Source organism: Crinia signifera, chromosome 5 (genome assembly GCF_055691185.1).
Source record: "Crinia signifera chromosome 5, ASM5569118v1, whole genome shotgun sequence".
NCBI lineage: Eukaryota > Metazoa > Chordata > Amphibia > Anura > Myobatrachidae > Crinia > Crinia signifera.
The window spans coordinates 4,181,770-4,209,096 of NC_139221.1; the positions used below are offsets into that span (position 1 = coordinate 4,181,770).

At 51.7% G+C, this 27,327-nt stretch overlaps 1 protein-coding gene across 2 annotated transcripts; it reads left to right on the top strand.

Moving 5' to 3' along the window:
• The first annotated feature begins 226 nt into the window (after positions 1-226).
• LOC146079867 (uncharacterized) lies at positions 227-27,268 on the top strand. Of its 2 annotated transcripts, none has more exons than XM_083186532.1 (3): positions 227-356; positions 13,678-13,784; positions 21,225-27,268. In XM_083186532.1, exons 2-3 carry the CDS (start codon positions 13,688-13,690, stop codon positions 23,750-23,752), a joined length of 2,625 nt encoding a protein of 874 aa, XP_083042658.1. In that variant the 5' UTR covers positions 227-356; positions 13,678-13,687; the 3' UTR covers positions 23,753-27,268. The 2 variants fall into 2 exon arrangements, with proteins under 2 accessions (XP_083042658.1, XP_083042661.1); XM_083186535.1 differs by having other exon boundaries at positions 13,678-13,772; positions 21,225-27,267.
• The last annotated feature ends 59 nt before the right edge of the window (positions 27,269-27,327 follow it).

Sequence of the window (27,327 nt, forward strand, 5' to 3'; positions counted from 1 at the left end):
GTGCCCTCATTTGCATAGGTCACGCACCCTTTTCAGGCGTGTCCCTATTCTGAGACTTACAAAGTTGGGAGGTTACAGTATGTGTATATATAACCCCCCCCCCCCCAGCGGTGCTGCAGCCGGCAGTCAGTCACGTGGTGCTCCCCTCAGCTGCAGCCGGCAGTCAGTCACGTGGTGCTCCCCTCAGCGGCAGCCGGCAGTCAGTCACGTGGTGCTCCCCTCAGCTGCAGCCGGCAGTCAGTCATCACGTGGGGCCCGCTCAGTCACATGACCGTGACGTCAGCCGCTGTGATCTGGGAGGACCCGGGGAGGGAGACATCTGGATTCCCGCACCCGGGGAGTATGCTGTGACCCGGGTGAGTGACCCGAGGGAGGGGGCAACATCTATTCTACAGCTCTGACGAGTATCACTCTGTCACATGACCAACGCCGGCTCCGCAGCGCCGCCCACCTCCAGAGCATCGCACACTGTATACTCTATGCAGAGCATTGCACGCTCTCTATACTGCCCCCAACCCACTGCAGAGCATCGCACACTGTATACTCTCCCTGCAGAGCATTGCACACTGTAATCTCCATGCAGAACATTGCACGCTCTCTATACTGCCCCCTACCCACTGCAGAGCATCGCACACTGTATACTCTCCCTGCAGAGCATTGCACACTGTAATCTCCATGCAGAGCATTGCACACTGAATACCCTGCAGAGCATTGCACACTCTCTATACTGCCCCCTACCCACTGCAGAGCATCGCACACTGTATACTTTCCCTGCAGAGCATTGCACACTGTAATCTCCATGCAGAGCATTGCACACTGAATACTCTGCAGAGCATTGCACGCTCTCTATACTGCCCCCTACCTACTGCAGAGCATCGCACACTGTATACTCCCACTGCAGAGCATTGCACACTGTATACTCCATGCAGAACATTGCACGCTCTCTATACTGCCCCCTACCTACTGCAGAGCATTGCACACTGTATACTCTCCTTGCAGAGCATTGCACACTGTAATCTCCATGAAGAGCATTGCACACTGAATACACTGCAGAGCATTGCACGCTCTCTATACTGCCCCCTCCGATCTGCAAAGCATTACTATATCTTGTAAGCTTGCAGCAGGGCCCTCTTACAAGTCTGTCTGTTGTTACCCAGTTTGTTTTATCTCTGTCTACTATTGTAAAGCGCAACGGAATCTGCTGCGCTATATAAGACACTGAAACGGAATCTGCTGCGCTATATAAGACGCTGTAACGGAATCTGCTGCGCTATATAAGACGCTGTAACGGAATCTGCTGCGCTATATAAGACGCTGTAACGGAATCTGCTGCGCTATATAAGATGCTGTAACGGAATCTGCTGCGCTATACAAGACGCTGTAACGGAATCTGCTGCGCTATACAAGACGCTGTAACGGAATCTGCTGCGCTATACAAGACGCTGTAACGGAATCTGCTGCGCTATACAAGACGCTGTAACGGAATCTGCTGCGCTATACAAGACGCTGTAACGGAATCTGCTGCGCTATACAAGACGCTGTAACGGAATCTGCTGCGCTATACAAGACGCTGTAACGGAATCTGCTGCGCTATATAAGACGCTGTAACGGAATCTGCTGCGCTATATAAGACGCTGTAACGGAATCTGCTGCGCTATTTAAGACGCTGTAACGGAATCTGCTGCGCTATATAAGTACCTGTAACGGAATCTGCTGCGCTATATAAGACACTGTAACGGAATCTGCTGCGCTATACAAGACACTGTAACGGAATCTGCTTCGCTATACAAGACGCTGTAACGGAATCTGCTGCGCTATACAAGACGCTGTAACGGAATCTGCTGCGCTATACAAGACGCTGTAACGGAATCTGCTGCGCTATACAAGACGCTGTAACGGAATCTGCTGCGCTATACAAGACGCTGTAACGGAATCTGCTGCGCTATACAAGACGCTGTAACGGAATCTGCTGCGCTATACAAGACGCTGTAACGGAATCTGCTGCGCTATACAAGACGCTGTAACGGAATCTGCTGCGCTATACAAGACGCTGTAACGGAATCTGCTGCGCTATACAAGACGCTGTAACGGAATCTGCTGCGCTATACAAGACGCTGTAACGGAATCTGCTGCGCTATATAAGACGCTGTAACGGAATCTGCTGCGCTATATAAGACGCTGTAACGGAATCTGCTGCGCTATTTAAGACGCTGTAACGGAATCTGCTGCGCTATATAAGTACCTGTAACGGAATCTGCTGCGCTATATAAGACACTGTAACGGAATCTGCTGCGCTATACAAGACACTGTAACGGAATCTGTTGCGCTATACAAGACGCTGTAACGGAATCTGCTGCGCTATACAAGACACTGTAACGGAATCTGCTGCGCTATATAAGACACTGTAACGGAATCTGCTGCGCTATATAAGGCGCTGTAACGGAATCTGCTGCGCTATATAAGACGTTGTAACGGAATCTGCTGCGCTTTATAAGGCGCTGTAACGGAATCTGCTCCTCTATATAAGGCGCTGAAACGGCGCTATATAAGACTCTGTAACGGAATCTGCTGCGATATATAAGACACTGTAACGGAATCTGCTGCGCTATATAAGACGCTGTAACGGAATCTGCTGCACTATATAAGACGCTGTAACGGAATCTGCTGCGCTATATAACACACTGCAACGGAATCTGCTGCGCTATATAAGACGCTGTAATGGAATCTACTGCGCTATATAAGACACTGTAACCGAATCTGCTGCGCTATATAAGACACTGTAACGGAATCTGCTGCGCTATATAAGACACTGTAACGGAATCTGCTGCGTTATATAAGACACTGTAACGGAATCTGCTGCGCTATATAAGAAACAAACTGTTGATAAATATGATTGCACACTCTGTATACAGCCCCCCTCCCACCTGCAGATCCTTGCAAAATCTATTTACACCGCCTGCTGCCCTGCATAGCTTCTCCCTGCAGAGCACTGTCTGTATATAGCTGCCCACTGCAGAGCACCTTCTGTATATAGCTGCCCCCTAAACAGCACTGTCTGCATATAGCTGCTCCCTGCAGAGCACCGTCTGTATATAGCTGCCCTCTGCAGAGCACCGTCTGTATATAGCTGCCCCCTGCAGAGCACGTCTGTATATAGCTGCCCCCTGCAGAGCACGTCTGTATATAGCTGCCCCCTGCAGAGCACCGTCTGTATATAGCTGCCCCCTGCAGGGCACCGTCTGTATATAGCTGCCCCCTGCAAAGCAATGTCTGTATATAGCTGCCCCCTGCAGGGCAATGTCTGTATATAGCTGCCCCCTGCAGAGCACTGTCTGTATATAGCTGCCCCCTGCAGAGCAATGTCTGTATATAGCTGCCCCCCGCAGAGCACTGTCTGTATATAGCTGCCCCCTGCAGAGCAATGTCTGTATATAGCTGCCCCCCGCAGAGCACTGTCTGTATATAGCTGCCCCCTGCAGAGCACTGTCTGTATATATAGCTGGCCCCTGCAGAGCACTGTCTGTATATAGCTGCCCCCTGCAGAGCAATGTCTGTATATATAGCTGCCCCCTGCAGAGCACTGTCTGTATATAGCTGCCCCCTGCACAGCACTGTCTGTATATAGCTGCCCCCTGCAGAGCACTGTCTGTATATAGCTGCCCCCTGCAGAGCACTGTCTGTATATAGCTGCCCCCTGCACAGCACCGTCTGTATATAGCTGCCCCCTGCACAGCACCGTCTGTATATAGCTGCCCCCTGCACAGCACCGTCTGTATATAGTTGCCCCCTGCACAGCACCGTCTGTATATAGCTGCCCCCTGCAGAGCACCGTCTGTATATAGCTGCCCCCTGCAGAGCACCGTCTGTATATAGCTGCCCCCTGCAGAGCACGTCTGTATATAGCTGCCCCCTGCAGGGCACCGTCTGTATATAGCTGCCCCCTGCAGGGCACCGTCTGTATATAGCTGCCCCCTGCAGGGCACCGTCTGTATATAGCTGCCCCCTGCAGGGCACTGTCTGTATATAGCTGCCCCCTGCAGAGCACTGTCTGTATATAGCTGCCCCCTGCAGAGCACTGTCTGTATATAGCTGCCCCCTGCAGAGCACTGTCTGTATATAGCTGCCCCCTGCAGAGCAATGTCTGTATATAGCTGCCTCCTGCAGAGCACTGTCTGTATATAGCTGCCCCCTGCAGAGCAATGTCTGTATATATAGCTGCCCCCTGCAGAGCACCGTCTGTATATAGCTGCCCCCTGCAGAGCACCGTCTGTATATAGCTGCCCCCTGCAGAGCACTGTCTGTATATAGCTGCCCCCTGCAGAGCACTGTCTGTATATATAGCTGCCCCCTGCACAGCACTGTCTGTATATAGCTGCCCCCTGCACAGCACTGTCTGTATATAGCTGCCCCCTGCACAGCACCTTCTGTATATAGCTGCCCCCTGCACAGCACTGTAGTAGTAGTACGTTTATTTATAAGGTGCCGCAAAGTGTCCGCAGCGCCGTACATAGCAAACAAAAAACAAATGACAAGGTAACGTACAGGGTGTGTTGAAAAATACAGTATAAATAGGGGTATAGCTGGTAGAACTAAAATCAGCATCAGTTCAGAAGTAGGTGTCAAAATTGTCAAGGAGACTGAAGATGAAGTAGAGGAAGGGAAGAACAGGACAGGAGCACAGGTGAGGTAATGAGGTAGGGTGAGTACGTGAGGAAGGAGGACCCTACAAAAAACAACAGGATAAGTAGGAACGGAGGGGAACGGAGGCAGGATAGGAGGATCAAAAGAGGTTAGGAGGAGGGATAGGCTAGTCGAAAAAAGTGGGTTTTGAGGGAGCGCTTGAAGGAGGTAAGGGAATCAGAAAGCCTGATGGGTGGCGGGAGGTTGTCCCAGTGCAGGGGGGCAGCGCGAGAGAAATCTTGGACACGGGAGTGGGAGGAAGTGATTAGGTGAGAGGTCAGTCGGCGGTCAGCGATAGAGCGAAGAGGACGGGAGGGAGTGTGGATAGAGATCAGTGAAGAGAGGTAAGGAGCGGTGGAGGAGGAGAGAGCCTTGTAGGTGGTGGTGAGGAGTTTAAAGAGAACTCGGAAAGGAATGGGGAGCCAGTGAAGAGATAGACAGAGGGGGGAGGCGGAGGTAGAGCGGCGGGAGAGGAAGATGAGCCTAGCAGCAGCGTTAAGAATGGATTGGAGAGGTGCGAGGCGGGTGAGAGGTAGCCCAGAGAGAAGGATGTTGCAGTAGTCAAGGCGGGAGATGACAAGAGAGTGAATGAGAATTTTGGTCGCGTCAGTGGAGAGGAATGGTCTGATGCGTGAGATGTTGCGTAGGTGAAAGCGGCAAGACTGTGAGAGAGCACGAATGTGGGGGGTGAAAGAGAGGGAGGAGTCAATGATGACACAGAGGCAGCGCGTTTGGTCGGTGGAGGTGATCTCGGTTTCACCAATGCTGATGGAGATAGTGGGAGAAGAGGGGATGTTCGGGGGATGGAAGATTAGAAGTTCAGTTTTAGCCATGTTTAGTTTCAGGAAGCGTTGGGTCATCCAGGCTGAGATGGCCGTGAGGCATTCGGAGACCTTGGACAGGAGTGATGGGGATAAGTCGGGGGAGGAGAGATAGATTAGGGTATCATCAGCATAAAGGTGGTAATGAAAACCATAGGAGCTGATGAGGGTGCCCAGAGAGGTGGTGTAGAGGGAGAAAAGGAGAGGGCCAAGGACTGACTCTTGGGGAACACCGACTGGCTGCGGGGTAGTAGGAGAGGAGGAGCTCGGAGTGGAGACAGAGAAGGAGCGATCGGAGAGGTATGAGGTGAACTAGGAGAAGACCGTGCCAGTGATGCCAAAGGAGCGGAGGCTGTTGAGCAGGAGAGAGTGGTCAACAGTGTCAAAGGCTGCCGACAGATCAAGCTGGATGAGGATAGAGAAGAGGCCTTTGGATTTAGCCGATAGTAATTCGTTAGTGACTTTGGTCAGGACAGTTTCAGTGGAATGTAAAGGGCGGAACCCGGATTGGAGGGGATCTAGAATGGAGTTAGCAGTAAGGTGGCTTAGGAGACGATTATAGGTCAGACGTTCTAGGAGTTTGGAGGCAAAAGGGAGGAGGGAGATGGGCCTGTAGTTGGATGGAGAGTTGGGGTCCAGATTTGTTTTTTTGAGAATTGGGGAGACAAGAGCGTGTTTGAAGGAGGAAGGGAAGATCCCAGAGGATAGGGAAAGATTAAAGAGGTGAGCCAGGTGAGAGCAGACTGATGGACTGAGACGACGGATAATATTGGAGGGGATAGGATCGAGCAGGCAGGTGGAGGGAGAAGCGGATTGAAGGATAGAGTGGACTTCAGCAGCAGTGGTGGGGTAAAATGAGGACAGGGGTTGGAAGGAGGGGAGTGGAGATGTAGGAGGGGAGGAGGGAGAGGGTGAGGTCATGGCAGCAGTGATGGCAGTCCTGAGAGAGGAGATTTTGGTTGAAAAGTAGGTAGCAAAATCAGCGGCTACGATGGAGGACAGAAGAGCTGGAGGAGGGGGGGGAGAGCAAGGAGTTGAAGGTGGCGAAGAGCCTGCGGGGATTGGATGATTGGGAAAGGATGAGGGACTTAAAGTAGGATTCCTTGGCCAGAGCAAGGGCAGAGCTGAAGGAGGAAAGAATGAATTTGAAATGGAGATAATCCGCAAGGGAGCGTGATTTCTTCCAGAAGCGCTCAGCAGTGCGAGAGCACTTTTTAAGGAATCGGGTGATAGGTGAGTGCCACGGTTGGGGGTTGGAGCATCGAAGGGGGATAGAGGAGGGAGGGCAGGCAGAGTCCAATGCTGAAGATAGGGTGTCATTATAGAGGGAGGCGGCGAGGTTCGGGCAGGACATGACGGCGATTGGGGCGAGAAGAGGACACAGCGTGTTTGAGAAGGCAGCAAGATCAAGTGTGTTGACGTTATGCCGTGAGACAATGCGCTTGGGAGGGGGGGTGGGAGAGGGGGAAGCAGTAAGGGAGAAGGAGATGAGGTGATGGTCAGAAAGAGGAAAAGCCGAGATAGTGTAGTCAGTAAGGGAACAAGAGCGAGAGAAGACGAGATCGAGGGAGTGTCCTTGGATGTGGGTGGGAGAGGTAGTCCACTGAGATAGGCCAAGAGAGGAGCAGAGAGAGAGGAGTTTGGAGGTGCCAGGATCAGCGGGGTTATCCAAGGGGATGTTAAAGTCACCAAGAATGACAGATGGCAGGTCAGAGGAGAGGAAGTGTGGAAGCCAGGCGGCGAAGTTGTCAAGAAATTGGGAGATAGGGCCAGGGGGGCGGTAGATTGCAGCGACACGGAGGTGGTAGGGGTAGTATAGACGGATAGAGTGAGACTCAAAGGAGAGAAAAGGAGAGAGGATTCAGGGTGAATGACACTGTGGGTGCATGAGGCTGAGAGGAGAAAACCCACACCGCCACCTTGGCGACCGTCATGCCTGGGAGTGTGAGAGAAAGAGAGGCCACTGTGGGAGAGAGCAGCTGGAGAGACAGAATCAGAGGTGGAGAGCCAGGTCTCGGTGATAGCAAGGAGGTGGAATGCTCTAGAGATGAATAGGTCATGGATGGCAGGGAGTTTGTTGCAGATGGATCTGGCATTCCATAGTGCACAGGAAAGAGGGGGGGTGGGTTGTGTATTTATGTGGATAAGGTTTTTGGGATTGCAGAAGCGAGGGGGGGTCGTTGGGAGGGTTGGGGTGCGGGGGCGAGTGGTCAGGATAGGTATGGGATGGGAGGGGGGAGGAGCGGTTGGAGAAAGTGAAGTTGAGAGATTAACAGCCATGAGGACCAGAGGTGAGAGGGTAGGTTAGTGAGAGCAGACAGACGGATTTGGGGGGACAGACGGCATCTGTAGTAGATTTGCGAGGATGTGGTAGAAAACAGAGTGAGAGAGAAGGTAACAGGCAAGGAACTACTGTCAGAGAGGAGACAAGTGGGTAAAATCAGGTTGATTGAGTAATCCAATTAAGTATGAACAACAAGTGAGAGGATGAAGGGAACAGAGAAGGTCAGAAGTGAGGCAAATGTGAGCAGGCGTGAATAGGTAAACAGAGTGCAATAAATGTGTGGCAAAGATAAGAGAAAATAATAGTGAATGAGTAAAATGAAATACAATGTTGGAAAAAATAAAGATACAATTAATTAAATGTCAAAATTGAGCAACAGGTTACAAAAGGATAGAAAGAAGATGAATATATTACAACTAGGTGATTCATCGCGCCCTACGGGCGCTCTTCACACCGTCGTAAGGGGCTGCGCCCCCTTAATTTGTGAACGTTTGTATATGAGAAATATGGTTAGAATTGTATGAAAGATGCCCTGTATTGCAACTTAGGTGTCCGCGAATCGCGGGAGGGGGGGTCGCGGAGGGTGCCGCGAATTGCGGGGGGTGCCGCGAATTGCAGGAGGGGGGGTTGTGGGGGGGGTGGATGCTGCGAATCGCGGGAGGGGAGGGATTGCAGAGAATCGTGGGAGGGGGGTCGCGGGGTGGGTTGCCGCAAATCGCGGGAGGGGGGTTACGGGGGCGGGGGTTGCGGCGAATCATGGTAGGGGGGGTCGCGGGGGGGTGTGCCGTGAATCACGGGAGGGGGGGTCACGGGGTGGGGTGCCGAGAATCGCGGGGGGGTGTGTGTGTGCCGTGAATCGCGGGAGTGGGGGTTGCGGGGGGGTGGGGGGGGTGTGACGCGAATCGCCACAAGAAAAAATCAACACAGAAAGGTCAACACATGTAAATGTTGACATAAGTGTGGCACTTCATTGGTGTCCATGTCGACACATGAGAATGAATATGAAAACATTCAAAAAATGAAAAAAAAAACTTCAAAAACTCATGTCAACCTTTTTCATTGTCGACCATAGCCATGTCAGTGTTTTCCATGTGCAATTTAATTCTGGAGCTGCCGCGAATCGCGGGGGGGTGCCGCGAATTGCGGGAGGGGGGGTCGCGGGGGTGGGTGCCGCAAATCGCGGGAGGGGGGGTTACGGGGCGGGGGTTGCGGCGAATCATGGGAGGGGGGGTCGCGGGGGTGTGCCGTGAATCACGGGAGGGGGGGTCACGGGGTGGGGTGCCGAGAATCGCGGGGGAGGTGTGTGTGTGTGTGCCGTGAATCGCCACAAGAAAAAAATCAACACAGAAAGGTCAACACATGTAAATGTTGACATAAGTGTGGCACTTCATTGGTGTCCATGTCGACACATGAGAATGAATATGAAAATATTCAAAAAATGAAAAAAAAAAAACTTCAAAAACTCATGTCAACCTTTTTCATTGTCGACCATAGCCATGTCAGTGTTTTCCATGTGCAATTTAATTCTGGAGCTGCCGCGAATCACGGGGGGTGCCGCGAATTGCGGGAGGGGGGGGTCGCGGGGTTGGGTGCCGCGAATCGCGGGAGGGCGGGGTTCACAGGGGTTCCGGTGGGGGGTTGCCGCGAATTGCTGGAGGTGGGGGGTCACGGGGGGTGCCGCGAATCGCGGGAGGGGGGGTTGCGGGGGGGTGTGACGCGAATCGCCACAAGAAAAAATCAACACAGAAAGGTCAACACATGTAAATGTTGACATAAGTGTGCCACTTCATTGGTGTCCATGTTGACACATGACAATGAATATGAAAACATTCAAAAAATGAAATAAATCTTCAAAAACTCATGTCAACCTTTTTCATTGTCGACCATAGCCGTGCCAGTGTTTTGCATGTGCCATTTAATCCTGGGGCTGCCGCGAATCGCGGGGGGTGCCGCTATTTGCGGGAGGGGGGGGGGGTTGCGGGGGGTGGGTGCCGCGAATCGCGGGAGAGCGGGGTTCATGGGGGTTCCGGTGGGGGGTTGCCGCGAATTGCGGGAGGGGGGGGGGTCACGGGGGGGTGCCGGGGTGCCGCGAATCGCCGGAGGGGGGGTTGCGGGGGGTGTGACGCGAATCGCCACAAGAAAAAAATCAACACAGAAAGGTCAACACATGTAAATGTTGACATAAGTGTGGCACTTCATTGGTGTCCATGTCGACACATGAGAATGAATATGAAAATATTCAAAAAATGACAAAAAAACTTCAAAAACTCATGTCAACCTTTTTCATTGTCGACCATAGCCATGTCAGTGTTTTCCATGTGCAATTTAATTCTGGAGCTGCCGCGAATCACGGGGGGGTGCCGCGAATTGCGGGAGGGGGGGTCACGGGGGTGGGTGCCGCGAATCGCGGGAGGGCGGGGTTCACAGGGGTTCCGGTGGGGGGTTGCCGCGAATTGCGGGAGGTGGGGGGTCACGGGGGGTGCCGTGAATCACGGGAGGGGGGGGGTCACGGGGTGGGGTGCCGAGAATCGCGGGGGAGGTGTGTGTGTGTGTGCCGTGAATCGCGGGAGTGGGGGTTGTGGGGGGGGTGGGGGGGGTGTGACGCCACAAGAAAAAATCAACACAGAAAGGTCAACACATGTAAATGTTGACATAAGTGTGCCACTTCATTGGTGTCCATGTCGACACATGACAATGAATATGAAAAAATTAAAAAAATTAAAAATAAATCTTCAAAAACTCATGTCAACCTTTTTCATTGTCGACCATAGCCATGTCAGTGTTTTGCATGTGCCATTTAATCCTGGGGCTTCTGCGAATTGCGGGGGGGGGGGGTGCCGCCAATCGTGCAAGGGGGGGTCGCGGGGGGGTTCTTTTTGCCGCGAATCGCGGGAGTGAGGTCGCGGGGGGTGTTTTTTCCGCGAATCGGGGGGGGGGTCACGGGGGAGGGTTTGCCGCGATTCGCTGGAGGGGGGGGTCGCGGGGTGGTGGTTATGCCGCGAATTGCGGGAGGGGTCGTGGGGGGGTTCTTTTTGCAGCGAATCGCGGGAGGGGGGGGCGCGCGGGGGGGGAGGTTTTGCCGCAAATCGCGGGAGGGGGGCGCTCACCTGGTGGCTGTGGAGTAGCAGTGCTGGGCAACATGGGAAGGCAGTGGGTGTCTGGCACTGTCTGTGGGCTCACTGGGCTGGTTCTCTGTCACATACCTCCCAACATGACCCTCTCCAGGAGGGACACATTGCTCTGTTTCTAGACTTCCCCTTAATGTATGATTGCCATCACCTGTTTTAAACAGGTTAATTTCTCAGAAAGGTGTTCAGCACAGATGAAGGCAATCACACATTAAGAGGAAAGTCCAGGAACAGAGCGTTATAGACACAGACACCCACTTTGAGTGACAGATGTAGCCAAATATATAGGAGATAAAATAGAATATGAAGATTTAGACTGTGTTCAAACTCACTTTTTTCAGTATTCTAACTCACCTGCTTCAGTTTCCAACTCACAAGTCACTTAAGTAATCAAGCTTCACTTTAGTCTGCAAGCTTCCCTCTCAATGAGCACGCCACTGTCTGTATATAGCTGCCCCCTGCAGAGCACTGTCTGCATATAGCTGCCCCCTGCAGAGCACCGTCTCATACCTCCCAACATGACCCTCTCCAGGAGGGACACTTTCCTATGTTTCTGGACTTCCCTCTTAATGTATAATTGCTGTCAACTGTTTAAAACAGGTTAATTGATAAGAAAGGTGTTTCCACACAGGTGACGGCAATCATACATTAAGAGAGAAGTGCAGGAGCAGAGCAATGTGTCCCTCCTGGAGAGGGTCATGTTGGGAGGTATGTCGTCTGCATATAGCTGCCCCCTGCACAGCACTGTCTGTATATAGCTGCCCCCTGCAGAGCACTGTCTGTATATAGCTGCCCCCTGCAGAGCACCGTCTGTATATTGCTGCCCCCTGCAGAGCACCGTCTGTATATTGCTGCCCCCCGCAGAGCACCGTCTGTATATAGCTGTCCCCTGCAGAGCACCGTCTGTATATAGCTGCCCCCTGCAGAGCACTGTCTGTATATAGCTGCCCCCTGCAGAGCACTGTCTGTATATAGCTGCTCCCTGCAGGGCACCGTCTGTATATAGCTGCTCCCTGCAGGGCACCGTCTGTATATAGCTGCCCCCTGCAGGGCACCGTCTGTATATAGCTGCCCCCTGCAGAGCACTGTCTGTATATAGCTGCCCCCTGCAGAGCACTGTCTGTATATAGCTGCCTTCTGCAGAGCACTGTCTGTATATAGCTGCCCTCTGCAGAGCACTGTCTGTATATAGCTGCCTCCTGCAGAGCACCGTCTGTATATTGCTGCCCCCTGCAGAGCAATGTCTGTATATAGCTGCCCCCTGCAGAGCACTGTCTGTATATAGCTGCCCCCTGCAGAGCACTGTCTGTATATAGCTGCCCCCTGCAGAGCACTGTCTGTATATAGCTGCCCCCTGCAGAGCACTGTCTGTATATAGCTGCCCCCTGCAGAGCACTGTCTGTATATAGTTGCCCCCTGCAGAGCACTGTCTGTATATAGCTGCCTTCTGCAGAGCACTGTCTGTATATAGCTGCCCCCTGAAGAGCACTGTCTGTATATAGCTGCCCCCTGCAGAGCACCGTCTGTATATAGCTTCCCCCTGCAGAGCACTGTCTGTATATAGCTGCCCCCTGCAGAGCAATGTCTGTATATATAGCTGCCCCCTGCACAGCACCGTCTGTATATAGCTGCCCCCTGCAGAGCACCGTCTGTATATTGCTGCCCCCTGCACAGCACCGTCTGTATATAGCGGTCCCCTGCAGGGCACTGTCTGTATATAGCTGCCCCCTGCAGAGCACTGTCTGTATATAGCTGCCCCCTGCAGAGCACTGTCTGTATAGAGCTGCCCCCTGCAGAGCACTGTCTGTATAGAGCTGCCCCCTGCAGGGCACCGTCTGTATATAGCTGCCCCCTGCAGAGCAATGTCTGTATATATAGCTGCCCCCTGCACAGCACCGTCTGTATATAGCTGCCCCCTGCAGAGCACCGTCTGTATATTGCTGCCCCCTGCACAGCACCGTCTGTATATAGCGGTCCACTGCAGGGCACTGTCTGTATATAGCTGCCCCCTGCACAGCACTGTCTGTATATAGCTGCCCCCTGCAGAGCACTGTCTGTATAGAGCTGCCCCCTGCAGAGCACTGTCTGTATATAGCTGCCCCCTGCAGAGCACTGTCTGTATATAGCTGCCCCCTGCAGAGCACCGTCTGTATATAGCTGCCCCCTGCAGAGCACGTCTGTATATAGCTGTCCCCTGCAGAGCAATGTCTGTATATATAGCTGCCCCCTGCAGAGCACTGTATATAGCTGCCCCCTGCAGAGCACTGTCTGTATATTGCTGTCCCCTGCAGAACATTTCTCATGCTGTATACTTCTAGAACCCTCTTGCAGAACCTACATTCAGTATACAGTTGACGACAGAGCCCTGGACATTGTATCAGACACCTTGCAGAGTATTTCAGTATGTGCAGTTGTTACAGAGCTTTGCACAGTCAGAGTATTACTGGCACTCCTGCAGAGTATTGCACATCTGTCTGTAGCAGCGCTCAGTAAGGACTCTTAGATCCCAGGGGCTGCACATAGCGCAGATTCTCTCTGATTGCCAGGGGCAGTGACAGTACTGACCTTGGGACATGGGCCTCCTATGCGATATCATTGAACAGCTCCAGACACTGAACCTGGGAGCTAGAAGCCTGCGGTCAGCGGTATCCGTACAGCCAGACATTATCGGGGGTTACGCTGCGCATGCTGGCTGGGTGCAGTGCGCTCCTGGGAAGCCCAGGTGACTGGCGGCCAGGATATAATGCTTATCTCCCCTTTGCAGATCTATAAATATGGGGACGCCTGAGGTTCTACTGAAGACCACGAGCGGAGAGGAGATGTCACATTGTGGGAGTGCGCTGGAGCCCCCCGGAGCAGGTGATATTATACGTACGTCTGTGTATGACCGTATGCAGCATAGACTTTGTATCAGGCCCTTTCCTGCTCCGTATCTTACTCGTAATAACATCACTATCAGATATGGAGAACCACAAGACCCAGCATGTGGGGCATTTATGGACCTGCTGGGACTTGTAGTCCCACAAAAGAACCAATACCCAAATAAATAGACACATACACAGAATGAAGTATAACGTTATTACACACCCCATACATGCTCACCTATCTTGTTCAGTCCACTTGTCCAGTAGAAATCCAATGGCTACCTGTAAAAATAAGTTATACTCGCCACCTTCCAGTGTAGATCGGTCCTCTTCCATCCAAAGTAGGTATCCAGAGGATTCAAATTAAAAAAAATCGCAAACCAACCGGACTGAGGAGCCACAAAAGAGTTTCCACAAGCAGCTCCTCCCAGAGAGTGAGGGAAATCCCGGTGATGTCCGTCACTGGGCCTTCCCTCAGCCTGCCAAGAGTGGACTCCACCTGATAGGCTGTGGGCTCCAGGGGAGCACCGCACCTGATAGGTTGTGTGCTCCTCCATAGACGCCAATATTTTGAGTTTAACATGTGCGTCTATTGCCAGTTCCCACCATACACACCTATGTTAAAGTCTTGCATATGGCCCGTAGTACACATGAGCGAGGCTGTCCTGGGATAAAACCTTGTTATGGGCAATTCCAAAGGAACGGATGAAACTCTGGTCTCCTGGTCACTCTCTCTGCCGTTATCCTGGTCACCCTCTGCCGTTATCCTGGTCACCCTCTGCCGTTATCCTGGTCTCTCTCTCTGCCGTTATCCTGGTCACTCTCTCTGCCGTTATCCTGGTCACCCTCTGCCGTTATCCTGGTCTCTCTCTCTGCCGTTATCCTGGTCACTCTCTCTGCCGTTATCCTGGTCACTCTCTGCCTTTATCCTGGTCTCTCTCTGCCGTTATCCTGGTCTCTCTGTGCCTTTATCCTGGTCTCTCTCTGCCTTTATCCTGGTCTCTCTCTGCCGTTATCCTGGTCTCTCTCTGGCGTTATCCTGGTCTCTCTGTGCCGTTATCCTGGTCTCTCTCTCTGCCGTTATCCTGGTCTCTCTGCCGTTATCCTGGTCTCTCTCTCTGCCGTTATCCTGGTCTCTCTCTCTGCCGTTATCCTGGTCTCTCTCTCTGCCGTTATCCTGGTCTCTCTCTCTGCCGTTATCCTGGTCTCTCTCTCTGCCGTTATCCTGGTCTCTCTCTCTGCCGTTATCCTGGTCTCTCTCTGCCGTTATCCTGGTCTCTCTCTGCCGTTATCCTGGTCTCTCTCTGCCGTTATCCTGGTCTCTCTCTGCCGTTATCCTTGTCTCTCTCTGCCGTTATCCTGGTCTCTCTCTGCCGTTATCCTAGTCTCTCTCTGCCGTTATCCTGGTCTCTCTGCCGTTATCCTGGTCTCTCTCTCTGCCGTTATCCTGATCTCTCTGTGCCGTTATCCTGGTCTCTCTCTGCCGTTATCCTGGTCTCTCTCTGCCGTTATCCTGGTCTCTCTCTCTGTGCCGTTATCCTGGTCTCTCTCTCTGTGCCGTTATCCTGGTCTCTCTGTGCCGTTATCCTGGTCTCTCTCTCTGCCGTTATTCTGGTCTCTCTGTGCCGTTATCCTGGTCTCTCTCTGTGCCGTTATCCTGGTCTCTCTCTCTGCCGTTATCCTGGTCTCTCTCTGCCGTTATCCTGGTCACTCTCTCTGCCGTTATCCTGGTCACTCTCTCTGCCGTTATCCTGGTCTCTCTCTGCCGTTATCCTGGTCTCTGCCGTTATCCTGGTCTCTCTGTGCCATTATCCTGGTCTCTCTGTGCCGTTATCCTGGTCTCTCTCTCTGCCGTTATCCTGGTCTCTCTGTGCCGTTATCCTGGTCTCTCTCTGCCGTTATCCTGGTCTCTCTCTGCCGTTATCCTGGTCTCTCTCTGTCGTTATCCTGGTCTCTCTGCCGTTATCCTGGTCTCTCTCTGCCGTTATCCTGGTCTCTCTGCCGTTATCCTGGTCACTCTCTCTGTGCCGTTATCCTGGTCTCTCTCTGTGCTGTTATCCTGGTCTCTCTCTGCCGTTATCCTGGTCTCTCTCTCTGCCGTTATCCTGGTCTCTCTCTCTGCCGTTATCCTGGTCTCTCTCTCCCGTTATCCTGGTCTCTCTGTGCCGTTATCCTGGTCTCTCTGTGCCGTTATCCTGGTCTCTCTGTGCCGTTATCCTGGTCTCTCTCTGCCGTTATCCTGGTCACTCTGTGCCGTTATCCTGGTCACTCTCTCTGCCGTTATCCTGGTCTCTCTGTGCCGTTATCCTGGTCTCTCTGCCGTTATCCTGGTCTCTCTCTCTGCCGTTATCCTGGTCACTCTCTCTCTGCCGTTATCCTGGTCACTCTCTCTCTGCCGTTATCCTGGTCTCTCTCTGCCGTTATCCTGGTCTCTCTCTGTCGTTATCCTGGTCTCTCTGCCGTTATCCTGGTGTCTCTCTGCCGTTATCCTGGTCTCTCTCTCTGCCGTTATCCTGGTCTCTCTCTCTGCCGTTATCCTGGTCTCTCTGCCGTTATCCTGGTCTCTCTCTGCCGTTATCCTGGTCTCTCTCTGCCGTTATCCTGGTCTCTCTGTCTGCCGTTATCCTGGTCTCTCTGCCGTTATCCTGGTCTCTCTCTGCCGTTATCCTGGTCTCTCTCTGCCGTTATCCTGGTCTCTCTCTGTGCCGTTATCCTGGTCACTCTCTCTGTGCCGTTATCCTGGTCACTCTCTCTGTGCCGTTATCCTGGTCTCTCTGTGCCGTTATCCTGGTCTCTCTGTGCCGTTATCCTGGTCTCTCTGTGCCGTTATCCTGGTCACTCTCTGCCGTTATCCTGGTCACACTCTGCCGTTATCCTGGTCTCTCTCTGCCGTTATCCTGGTCTCTCTCTCTGCCGTTATCCTTGTCACTCTCTGCCGTTATCCTGGTCTCTCTCTCTGCCGTTATCCTGGTCACTCTGTGCCGTTATCCTGGTCACTCTGTGCCGTTATCCTGGTCTCTCTCTCTGCCGTTATCCTGGTCTCTCTCTCTGCCGTTATCCTGGTCACTCTCTCTGCCGTTATCCTGGTCACTCTCTCTGCCGTTATCCTCGTCACTCTCTCTGCCGTTATCCTGGTCTGTCTCTGCCGTTATCCTGGTCTCTCTCTGCCGTTATCCTGGTCTCTCTGCCGTTATCCTGGTCTCTCTCTCTGCCGTTATCCTGGTCTCTCTCTCTGCCGTTATTCTGGTCTGTCTCTGCCGTTATCCTGGTCTCTCTCTCTGCCGTTATCCTGGTCTCTCTCTGCCGTTATCCTTGTCTCTCTGTGCGTTATCCTGGTCTCTCTCTGCCGTTATCCTGGTCTCTCTCTGCCGTTATCCTGGTCTCTCTCTCTGCCGTTATCCTGGTCTCTCTGTGCCGTTATCCTGGTCTCTCTGTGCCGTTATCCTGGTCTCTCTCTGTGCCGTTATCCTGGTCTCGCTCTGCCGTTATTCTGGTCTGTCTCTGCCGTTATCCTGGTCTCTCTCTGCCGTTATCCTGGTCTCTCTCTGCCGTTATCCTGGTTTCTCTCTGCCGTTATCCTGGTCACTCTCTGCCGTTATCCTGGTCTCTCTCTGTGCCGTTATCCTGGTCTCTCTCTGCCGTTATCCTGGTCTCTCTCTGCCGTTATCCTGGTCTCTCTCTGCCGTTATCCTGGTCTCTCTCTGCCGTTATCCTGGTCACTCTCTGCCGTTATCCTGGTCTCTCTCTGCGGTTATCCTGGTCACACTCTCTGCCGTTATCCTGGTCTCTCTCTGCCGTTATCCTGGTCTCTCTCTCCCGTTATCCTGGTCTCTCTCTGCCGTTATCCTGGTCTCTCTCTCTGCCGTTATCCTGGTCTCTCTCTCTGCCGTTATCCTGGTCTCTCTCTGCCGTTATCCTGGTCTCTCTCTGCCGTTATCCTGGTCTCTCTCTCTGCCGTTATCCTGGTGTCTCTCTGCCGTTATCCTGGTCTCTCTCTCTGCCGTTATCCTGGTCTCTCTCTGTGCCGTTATCCTGGTCTCTCTCTCTGCCGTTATCCTGGTCACTCTCTCTGCCGTTATCCTGGTCTGTCTCTGCCGTTATCATGGTCTGTCTCTGCCGTTATCCTGGTCTCTCTCTGCCGTTATCCTGGTCTCTCTCTCTGCCGTTATCCTGGTCTCTCTGTGCCGTTATCCTGGTCTTTCTCTCTGCCGTTATCCTGGTCTCTCTCTCTGCCGTTATCCTGGTCACTCTCTCTGCCGTTATCCTGGTCTCTCTGTGCCATTATCCTGGTCTCTCTCTCTGCCGTTATCCTGGTCTCTCTCTCTCCCGTTATCCTGGTCTCTCTCTCTGCCGTTATCCTGGTCACTCTCTGCCGTTATCCTGGTCTCTCTCTGCCGTTATCCTGGTCTCTCTCTGTGCCGTTATCCTGGTCTCTCTCCCGTTATCCTGGTCTCTCTCTCTGCCGTTATCCTGGTCTCTCTCTCTGCCGTTATCCTGGTCTCTCTGTGCCGTTATCCTGGTCTCTCTGTGCCGTTATCCTGGTCTCTCTTTGCCGTTATCCTGGTCTCTCTCTGCCGTTATCCTGGTCACTCTCTCTCTGCCGTTATCCAGGTCAATCTCTCTGCCGTTATCCTGGTCTCTCTCTCTGCCGTTATCCTGGTCACTTTCTGCCGTTATCCTGGTCTCTCTCTGCCGTTATCCTGGTCTCTCTCTGCCGTTATCCTGGTCTCTCTCTGCCGTTATCCTGGTCTCTCTCTCTGCCGTTATCCTGATCTCTCTGTGCCGTTATCCTGGTCTCTCTCTCTGCCGTTATCCTGGTCACTTTCTGCCGTTATCCTGGTCTCTCTCTGCCGTTATCCTGGTCTCTCTCTGCCGTTATCCTGGTCACTCTCTCTGCCGTTATCCTGATCTCTCTGTGCCGTTATCCTGGTCTCTCTCTCTGCCGTTATCCTGGTCACTTTCTGCCGTTATCCTGGTCTCTCTCTGCCGTTATCCTGATCTCTCTGTGCCGTTATCCTGGTCTCTCTCTGTCGTTATCCTGGTCTCTCTGTGCCGTTATCCTGGTCTCTCTCTGCCGTTATCCTGGTCTCTCTGTGCCGTTATCCTGGTCTCTCTCTCTGCCGTTATCCTGGTCTCTCTCTGCCGTTATCCTGGTCTCTCTCTCTGCCGTTATCCTGGTCTCTCTCTGTGCCGTTATCCTGGTCTCTCTGTGCCGTTATCCTGGTCTCTCTGTGCCGTTATCCTGGTCTCTCTCTGCCGTTATCCTGGTCTCTCTCTGCCGTTATCCTGGTCTCTCTCTCTGCCGTTATCCTGGTCTCTCTCTCCCGTTATCCTGGTCTCTCTCTCTGCCGTTATCCTGGTCTCTCTCTCTGCCGTTATCCTGGTCTCTCTCTCCCGTTATCCTGGTCTCTCTCTCTGCCGTTATCCTGGTCTCTCTCTGTGCCGTTATCCTGGTCACTCTCTGCCGTTATCCTGGTCACTCTCTGCCGTTATCCTGGTCTCTCTCTGCCGTTATTCTGGTCTCTCTCTCTGCCGTTATCCTGATCTCTCTCTCTGCCGTTACCCTGGTCTCTCTGCCGTTATCCTGGTCTCTCTGTGCCGTTATCCTGGTCACTCTCTGCCGTTATCCTGGTCTCTCTCTCTCCCGTTATCCTGGTCTCTCTCTGCCGTTATCCTGGTCTCTCTCTGTGCCGTTATCCTGGTCTCTCTCTCTGCCGTTATCCTGGTCTCTCTCTCTGCCGTTATCCTGGTCTCTCTCTCTCTGCCGATATCCTGGTCTCTCTCTGCCGTTACCCTGGTCTCTCTCTGCCGTTATCCTGGTCTCTCTCTGCCGTTATCCTGGTCACTCTCTGTGCCGTTATCCTGGTCTCTCTGTGCCGTTATCCTGGTCTCTGTGCCGTTATCTTGGTCTCTCTCTCTCTGCCGTTATCCTGGTCTCTCTCTGCCGTTATCCTGGTCTCTCTCTCTGCCGTTATCCTGGTCTCTCTGTGCCGTTATCCTGGTCACTCTCTCTGCCGTTATCCTGGTCTCTGTGCCGTTATCCTGGTCTCTCTCTCTGCCGTTATCCTGGTCTCTCTGTGCCGTTATCCTGGTCTCTCTTTGCCGTTATCCTGGTCTCTCTGTGCCGTTATCCTGGTCTCTGTGCCGTTATCCTGGTCTCTCTCTCTGCCGTTATCCTGGTCTCTCTCTGCCGTTATCCTGGTCTCTCTGCCGTTATCCTGGTCTCTCTCTGCCGTTATCCTGGTCTCTCTCTGCCGTTATCCTGGTCACTCTCTCCCGTTATCCTGGTCTCTCTGTGCCGTTATCCTGGTCTCTCTGTGCCGTTATCCTGGTCACTCTCTCTGCCGTTATCCTGGTCTCTGTGCCGTTATCCTGGTCTCTCTGCCGTTATCCTGGTCTCTCTCTGCCGTTATCCTGGTCACTCTCTCCCGTTATCCTGGTCTCTCTGTGCCGTTATCCTGGTCTCTCTGTGCCGTTATCCTGGTCACTCTCTCTGCCGTTATCCTGGTCTCTGTGCCGTTATCCTGGTCTCTCTCTGCCGTTATCCTGGTGTCTCTCTCTCCCGTTATCCTGGTCTCTCTGTGCCGTTATCCTGGTCACACTCTGCCGTTACCCTGGTCTCTCTGCCGTTACCCTGGTCTCTCTGCCGTTACCCTGGTCTCTCTGCCGTTATCCTGGTCACTCTCTCTGCCGTTATCCTGGTCTCTCTCTGCCGTTATCCTGGTCTCTCTGTGCCGTTATCCTGGTCTCTCTGTGCCGTTATCCTGGTCTCTCTGTGCCGTTATCCTGGTCTCTCTCTGCCGTTATCCTGGTCTCTCTGCCGTTATCCTGGTCTCTCTGCCGTTATCCTGGTCTCTCTCTCTCTGCCGTTATCCTGGTCTCTCTGTGCCGTTATCCTGGTCTCTCTGTGCCGTTATCCTGGTCTCTCTGTGCCGTTATCCTGGTCTCTCTCTGCCATTATCCTGGTCTCTCTCTGCCGTTATCCTGGTCTGTCTCTGCCATTATCCTGGTCACTCTCTCTGCCGTTATCCTGGTCTCTCTCTGCCGTTATCCTGGTCTCTCTCTGCCATTATCCTGGTCTCTCTCTGCCGTTATCCTGGTCTCTCTCTGCCGTTATTCCTAGGAAATCATAGACCTAATCTGAGTGGTTGCTATGGGCAACAGCACCTCTGTAGTAAAAGTATCTGGGTGCCCGTCAGTGCAGTGTGTGTGTCAGAGACGCAGCGCAGTACAGGACAGTTACATAACCATGTTATTAGATGGGAATACGCAGACACATCACAGCGGGATATAGGTAACGGCGCCCCCCCCCCCCCCCCCATGCTCCCGCTGTGCCATCCCGGCAGCGATGTGTATGCTCGCATGGTAACCCGCTGCTATACGCAGTAACCCCTATATTTTGCTCCCCACTATCAGTGTGTGTAACATCCCCCCTTCTTATCCCCAGAGACTACGACCAGTCCGGCACAAGACGCGGCAGACGTGAGACCCGACGCCTCAGGAGAGGGGAACCTGCGGGAGAGACGTAGGATAAAACCCAAGTACCCCTCGGAGATCTACTTCGATTTCACCAAACAGAAAATGCCCGTCGCACATAGTAAGGCGAATGGCGCCAGCCGTAAGCAGAAGGGCTCAAAGGGCTCTACGACGGGGAAGTGCCACGTGCCAGATGCGGCCGCCGCGCCCGCCACGGACGAGCAGGGACATGGAGATAAACTTTACATCTGTGCGGACTGTGGGCAATCCTTCGACCTGTGGCCGTCTCTTGTGGACCATTTGGGCATTCACAATGGCACCAAGCCGTACTCCTGCCCGGACTGTGACAAGTCGTACAGCTACAGATCTGCGCTTCTCATCCACCAGAACACGCACAGCGGCCTAAAGCCGCACCAGTGCTCCATATGTATGAAACGCTTCCCGCGCAAATCCTCGCTGGTCATCCACATGCGCTCACACACAGGAGAGAGACCGTATATCTGCGACATCTGCAACAAAAGCTTTATCGAGCGCGCAAAGCTGCGGAGACACGGTCGGGTTCACACCGGCGAGAAGCCGTACCGGTGCGGCACCTGCGGCAAATATTTCAGCGACTCCTCTGTCCTGATTCGTCACCAGAAAGGACACGCTCCACTGATAGATGAGAAGTTTATGCCACATGGCCCAATCAGCCGTCACCCCACAGACTGCAACCCAAAGGCCCGGCGCAGGCGTCACTTCAGGTGTTCCGAGTGTCGACAGGACTTTACCAGTCTGACGCGACTCAGAATTCACAGAGTATCTCATAGTAATATGTGCCGGGATATCACAGGAACCGCCGCAAAGCCGATCACTAGTGCAGAGGCTTACCTGAGTGTGAGCGGTGAGTGTAAGGGCGAGAGGCGACCCAGCCGCAGGCCTGCGCAGGATACTCACAGTATGGAACATGGGCAAGACACTGGGGGGATGAGTCTCCTGTCTCTGTATTCTGAGTCTCACACTCAGTACTATACCAGCAGTGCAATCAGCCTGAAAATTGAAAATGAGTGTGATGTGTTGGAGAACGCTGAGTGTGACACTCACCAGAATCCTCACACCAGTAGGACAGTCAATGTGAAAATTGAGTATGAGTACGAGTGTGATGTGTCGGAGAACACTGAGTGTGACACTCACCAGATAGATCACACCAGTAGTGTGAAAGCGGAGTGTGATGTGCTGGAGAATGCTGAGTGTGACACTCACCAGATCCCTTACACCAGTAGTGTGAAAGCTGAGTATGAGTGTGATGTGCTGGAGAATACTGAGTGTGACACTCACCATAATCCTCACACCAGTAGTGTGAAAGCTGAGTACGAGTGTGATGTGCTGGAGAATACTGAGTGTGACACTCACCAGAATCTTCACACCAGTAGTGTGAAAGCTGAGTATGAGTGTGATGTGCTGGAGAATACTGAGTGTGACACTCACCAGGATCCTCACACCAGTAGTGTGAAAGCTGAGTACGAGTGTGATGTGCTGGAGAATACTGAGTGTGGCACTCACCAGAATCCTCACACCAGTAGTGTGAAAGCTGAGTATGAGTGTGATGTGCTGGAGAATACTGAGTGTGACACTCACCAGGATCCTCACACCAGTAGTGTGAAAGCTGAGTACGAGTGTGATGTGTTGGAGAATGCTGAGTGTGACACTCACCAGATCCCTCGCACCAGTAGTGTGAAAGCTGAGTATGAGTGTGATGTGCTGGAGAACGCTGAGTGTGACACTCACCAGATCCCTCACACCAGTAGTGTGAAAGCTGAGTATGAGTGTGATGTGTTGGAGAAAGCTGAGTGTGACACTCACCAGATCCTTCACACCAGTAGTGTGAAAGCTGAGTATGAGTGTGATGTGTTGGAGAACGCTGAGTGTGACACTCACCAGATCCCTCACACCAGTAGTGTGAAAGCTGAGTACAAGTGTGATGTGCTGGAGAACGCTGAGTGTGACACTCACCAGATCCCTCACACCAGTAGTGTGAAAGCGGCGTATGAGTATGATGTGCTGGAGGTTGGTGCAGACATGGACGGCCGTCTAGCTGAGGAAGGAACGTCTGCCACTATTGGTTGTGTGAAGCTGGGAGTGCTCGCCCAGACCAAGAAGAGCAGGAGAGAAGACTCTGACGCCCAACAGTGGCCGTGTCATTGCGACAAGTGCGACAGAACCTTCATGTTTAGATGCCAGTTACTCAACCACCAGAGAAGCCACACAGAGGTGAGGCCGTACACCTGTGCGCAGTGCGGCAAGGGCTTCAAAGAACTCACCAAACTCACCAGACATCATATAACGCACACCGGGGAGAAGCCGTTCCAGTGCGCAGACTGCGGCAAACGCTACAATGACTCCTCTGTTCTGAAGAGACACGCCAAGATCCACAGCGGGAAGGCCTACGAGTGTTCTCAGTGTGGGTTGGGGTTTTCTGGGCCTACCGGTCTCCACAGACACAAGAAGACACACAGCTGACTCTGACATGCATGGTCCAGAGATTGCATTACCATAATGTATTCATCGCTGAGGTCCAGACGCCATCTTTATCCTCTTCCCGGCCCCTGTGTTATGGAGCAGTCCCCATAGTGGACACTGTTGTTATGCCACCTTGGCAGCATCCCCCCCCCAGGCACACCAATGTCTGTCCGGACAGGGCAGAGGAAGCCTCCGCAGACATTTTTACTGTATACAGAACTCTCTCTGTGGGAGAATTCACCAACTCAAGTGAAAATTGCGGTGAGACTGTCTTTTTTAGACCCTACCAGATACCAAAAAAACAGGGGAAGAGGTCGCGCAAGCGTACCCATCGGAGGCGGGAGGAAGAAAGGGGAGAGAAAAACAGATCCCGATCTGATTTTTAACCTCTCCTCCCAAAAATTATCTGAAGCTGAAATTTCCATGTTGTCTTTGGGTCTCACATTTGTGCCAACTGCATATCGTAATCCAGTGGTTCCCAAACTGTGTGCCTAGGCACCCTAGGGTGCATCAGGACACTTACAGGGGTGCCACGAGTTGGTGGACCAGGACCAATTCATATTAGTTATGTGCAATGTAACAGGCAAAAGCAGTGTTAGTGGCTGCCCATCATAATATATGTGGACAAACAGGAGCAGATCCTGTCCCTCACCAGATAACTGTGACATATAACCACAATGCACTTACTTTTATATTTTTTCCTGAATTTCTCAATAAGAAGCATTTGGCCTAGGGGTGCCTTGAAAAAATGTTGATGCTCTAGGGTGCCGTGATTCAAAAAAGTTTGGGAACCCCTGTCATAATCCCTTGATTGTCATATTGATAACTACCATTTTGGTAGGAAATTAAGGTTGATGGAATTCTTTGGAGATAAACAAAGAGAATATAACCAAATTCCTTCATATATACCTATATAAAGAAAAGTACATTTGATCTGCCTGCGACAAACGCGAGTATTAATACGTTTGTCAGGATGTCAGAGGTTGAGAAAATCCAAAGAGTAAGCCCAAACCGAAATACAACAATTTAATATGTGAACAGCAGGTCGTCCTAAGGACACTCAAGGACAACACTGAGATAGTGGTCCGCCCCAGGGCAATTGTAATTCAAAACTGGGACGACTATAATTGAGAGATACGTCGCCAGTTATCTGATGGAGAAACATACAAAAGATCAGATTCTAATCCAACTCTGGGAATTAAAACCCAGATAAACAATGTCATCACTATGGGAGTATCGGCGGGGTGTATAGACACTAAAATTGCTAAATATTTATAAGTGGAGAACCCGGTGACTCCTATTATGTACACCCTTCCAAAGTTTCATAAGCGGCTGGACAACCCCCCTGGTCGGCCCAGTATATTGGCCAGGGGGTCGTTGTTACAGCCACTGACAGTATGTGTGGACGGCTTTCTCCAGCCACTGGTCAAAATCACTAAGAGCTATATCAAAGACACTCCTGACTTTGTGGCTAAAATACAGGAGGTGAGACTACCCGAGACAGAATCACGGCATGTCCCTTTACACCATTATCCCACATGGTGAAGGGATGAGGGCGATAATGGAAAGTCTGACCAAAAGTGGGCAGGCACAACGGCTGGTTGAGTTTCTGATGTCACTGGTTAAATTAGTTTTAACTAAGAACCACTTTATGTGTGGTACAGAGTACTTTATACAAACAAATGGAACGGCCATGGGCTCGAACCTAGCCCCGGCCTACGCAAACCTGTATATGGCAGACTACGAACAGAGATATATTCTGAGGAAGTTTGATCAGTATCTAATTACATATGTTCATTTTATAGATGATCTCTGTATGATATGGTCAGGAGCAAATGATATTTTTGAGGATATGGTAAGGGGCCTAAATTCTATGCAGGAACCGATTTGTTTCACGCATACCATTGATCAGCAAACCATCCCATATTTAGATGTCCTAATCTTTAGGTATGTAATCGATTGGGATATACGCTGTATAGAAAAACAACAGATCGAAACACATTACTGCATGCCTCGAGCTAGCATCCAGTCAAATTGAAGGAAAGTCTCAATTCTTAAGGATGCTACAGACAAATTCCTCTGAGAAACAGGCTGATCAGCAGTTATGGGAGTTGGGTGAAAGATTTATACAAAGGGGGTACTCACCTAAATTTGTTGACAGGTGCCTACAGCAGGCGAGACACCGATACACACATCCCATTTCCCAAAATGGGAGACACCATGATCAATGAAGGATGAGAGTGGGCACCTTTGTCCATAGGTCAGATATGACAAAAGCCATTTATGGAAATCTTTGGCCGATTATTCAAAGTGATACGACTTTGAAAATGGTGAAGGTGGGACCAAAGATGATCGCATATCGTAAGAATCGCAATATCAAGCAGATATTAATGAGGCACATTCAACAGCCGATAAAGAGTGGATCACATTGGTTAAGGTCCTCCAAAATAGGCTGTATCCGGTGCAAGGGCTGCACAACATGCAACGGAATGCTCGTAGGCGATACAATTGCCCATCCCTATACTGGGCAACATCTCAAAATATGACATCGAGTGACGTGCACGACGGCATTTGTGGTGTATGTCTTGGTCTGTCCATGCGGTATGTATTATGTCAGGATGACAAAGAGGCCATTCTGAGACCGTATGGCAAATCACAGAAGTACAATCAGATTGGCCCTGGAGTCAGGTGAGACAGACAAACCGGTGGCAAGACACTGCCTAGAAAAGTGGTGGTGACAATAAAGAGTATGCTTGTCGATTTATATCTCAAAAGCACCAGGAGGGGGAGATAGACTCTTGGCGCTCCGACACACCGTCCGCTGGAACACACGGCCATGTTGAAACCGTTGACCTAGTGCCTCTAGGTGGTGAGACCACAGGAGTGTATAGAATTTGAGAAGTAGCGGCAGTATAGAATATAAATAATATATACTCTATGGAACGCACGGCCATATTGGTAGTGGTGTGCAGAGATATTGTACAACCAATCAGAGCTGTGCTATGGGAACTTGTCTAACTTGATGGACACCGTAGGTGCATACTACAGGTGCAATGATCTAATGAGGTGCATGGTATATAGAGCAGACTGGGAGACAGTGTCAGTATACTCTGGTCTCTGGAACTGAACAATTGCCAAAGTTGCTGTGTCTTGAAAAAGGCCATTCGTGGCCGAAACATCGACCACAAATATACTTACCTGTGTGTAAGAAGGCGAACCCTTGGACGGTGATGTAAAAATAATCAAAAAAATGTTTCAATTCATTGAAAAATTTGTAAATGCTCTTAATTGGACCCGAGAGGCCCTGTGGACTATTATGGAAAGTAATACTCATCTATGGCGCAATGTTTCACCATTTTGGTCCTGATCAGCCCTGAAGAAGTCCTCATCGGACGAAACGCGTAGGGTCATTTCTGCTGATTTAAGTCAGGTGTTGGATTAAAATCTTAAGAGAATCAGCAATCTGAAGAAAAAAAGCTTTTTGTACTGATGTTCAGAATAAACACATTTGATTTACTATTGTGTATTTTTTCTGGTTAACGTTTTAGAGCGCACTTCTATAATTCTCTCTCTTC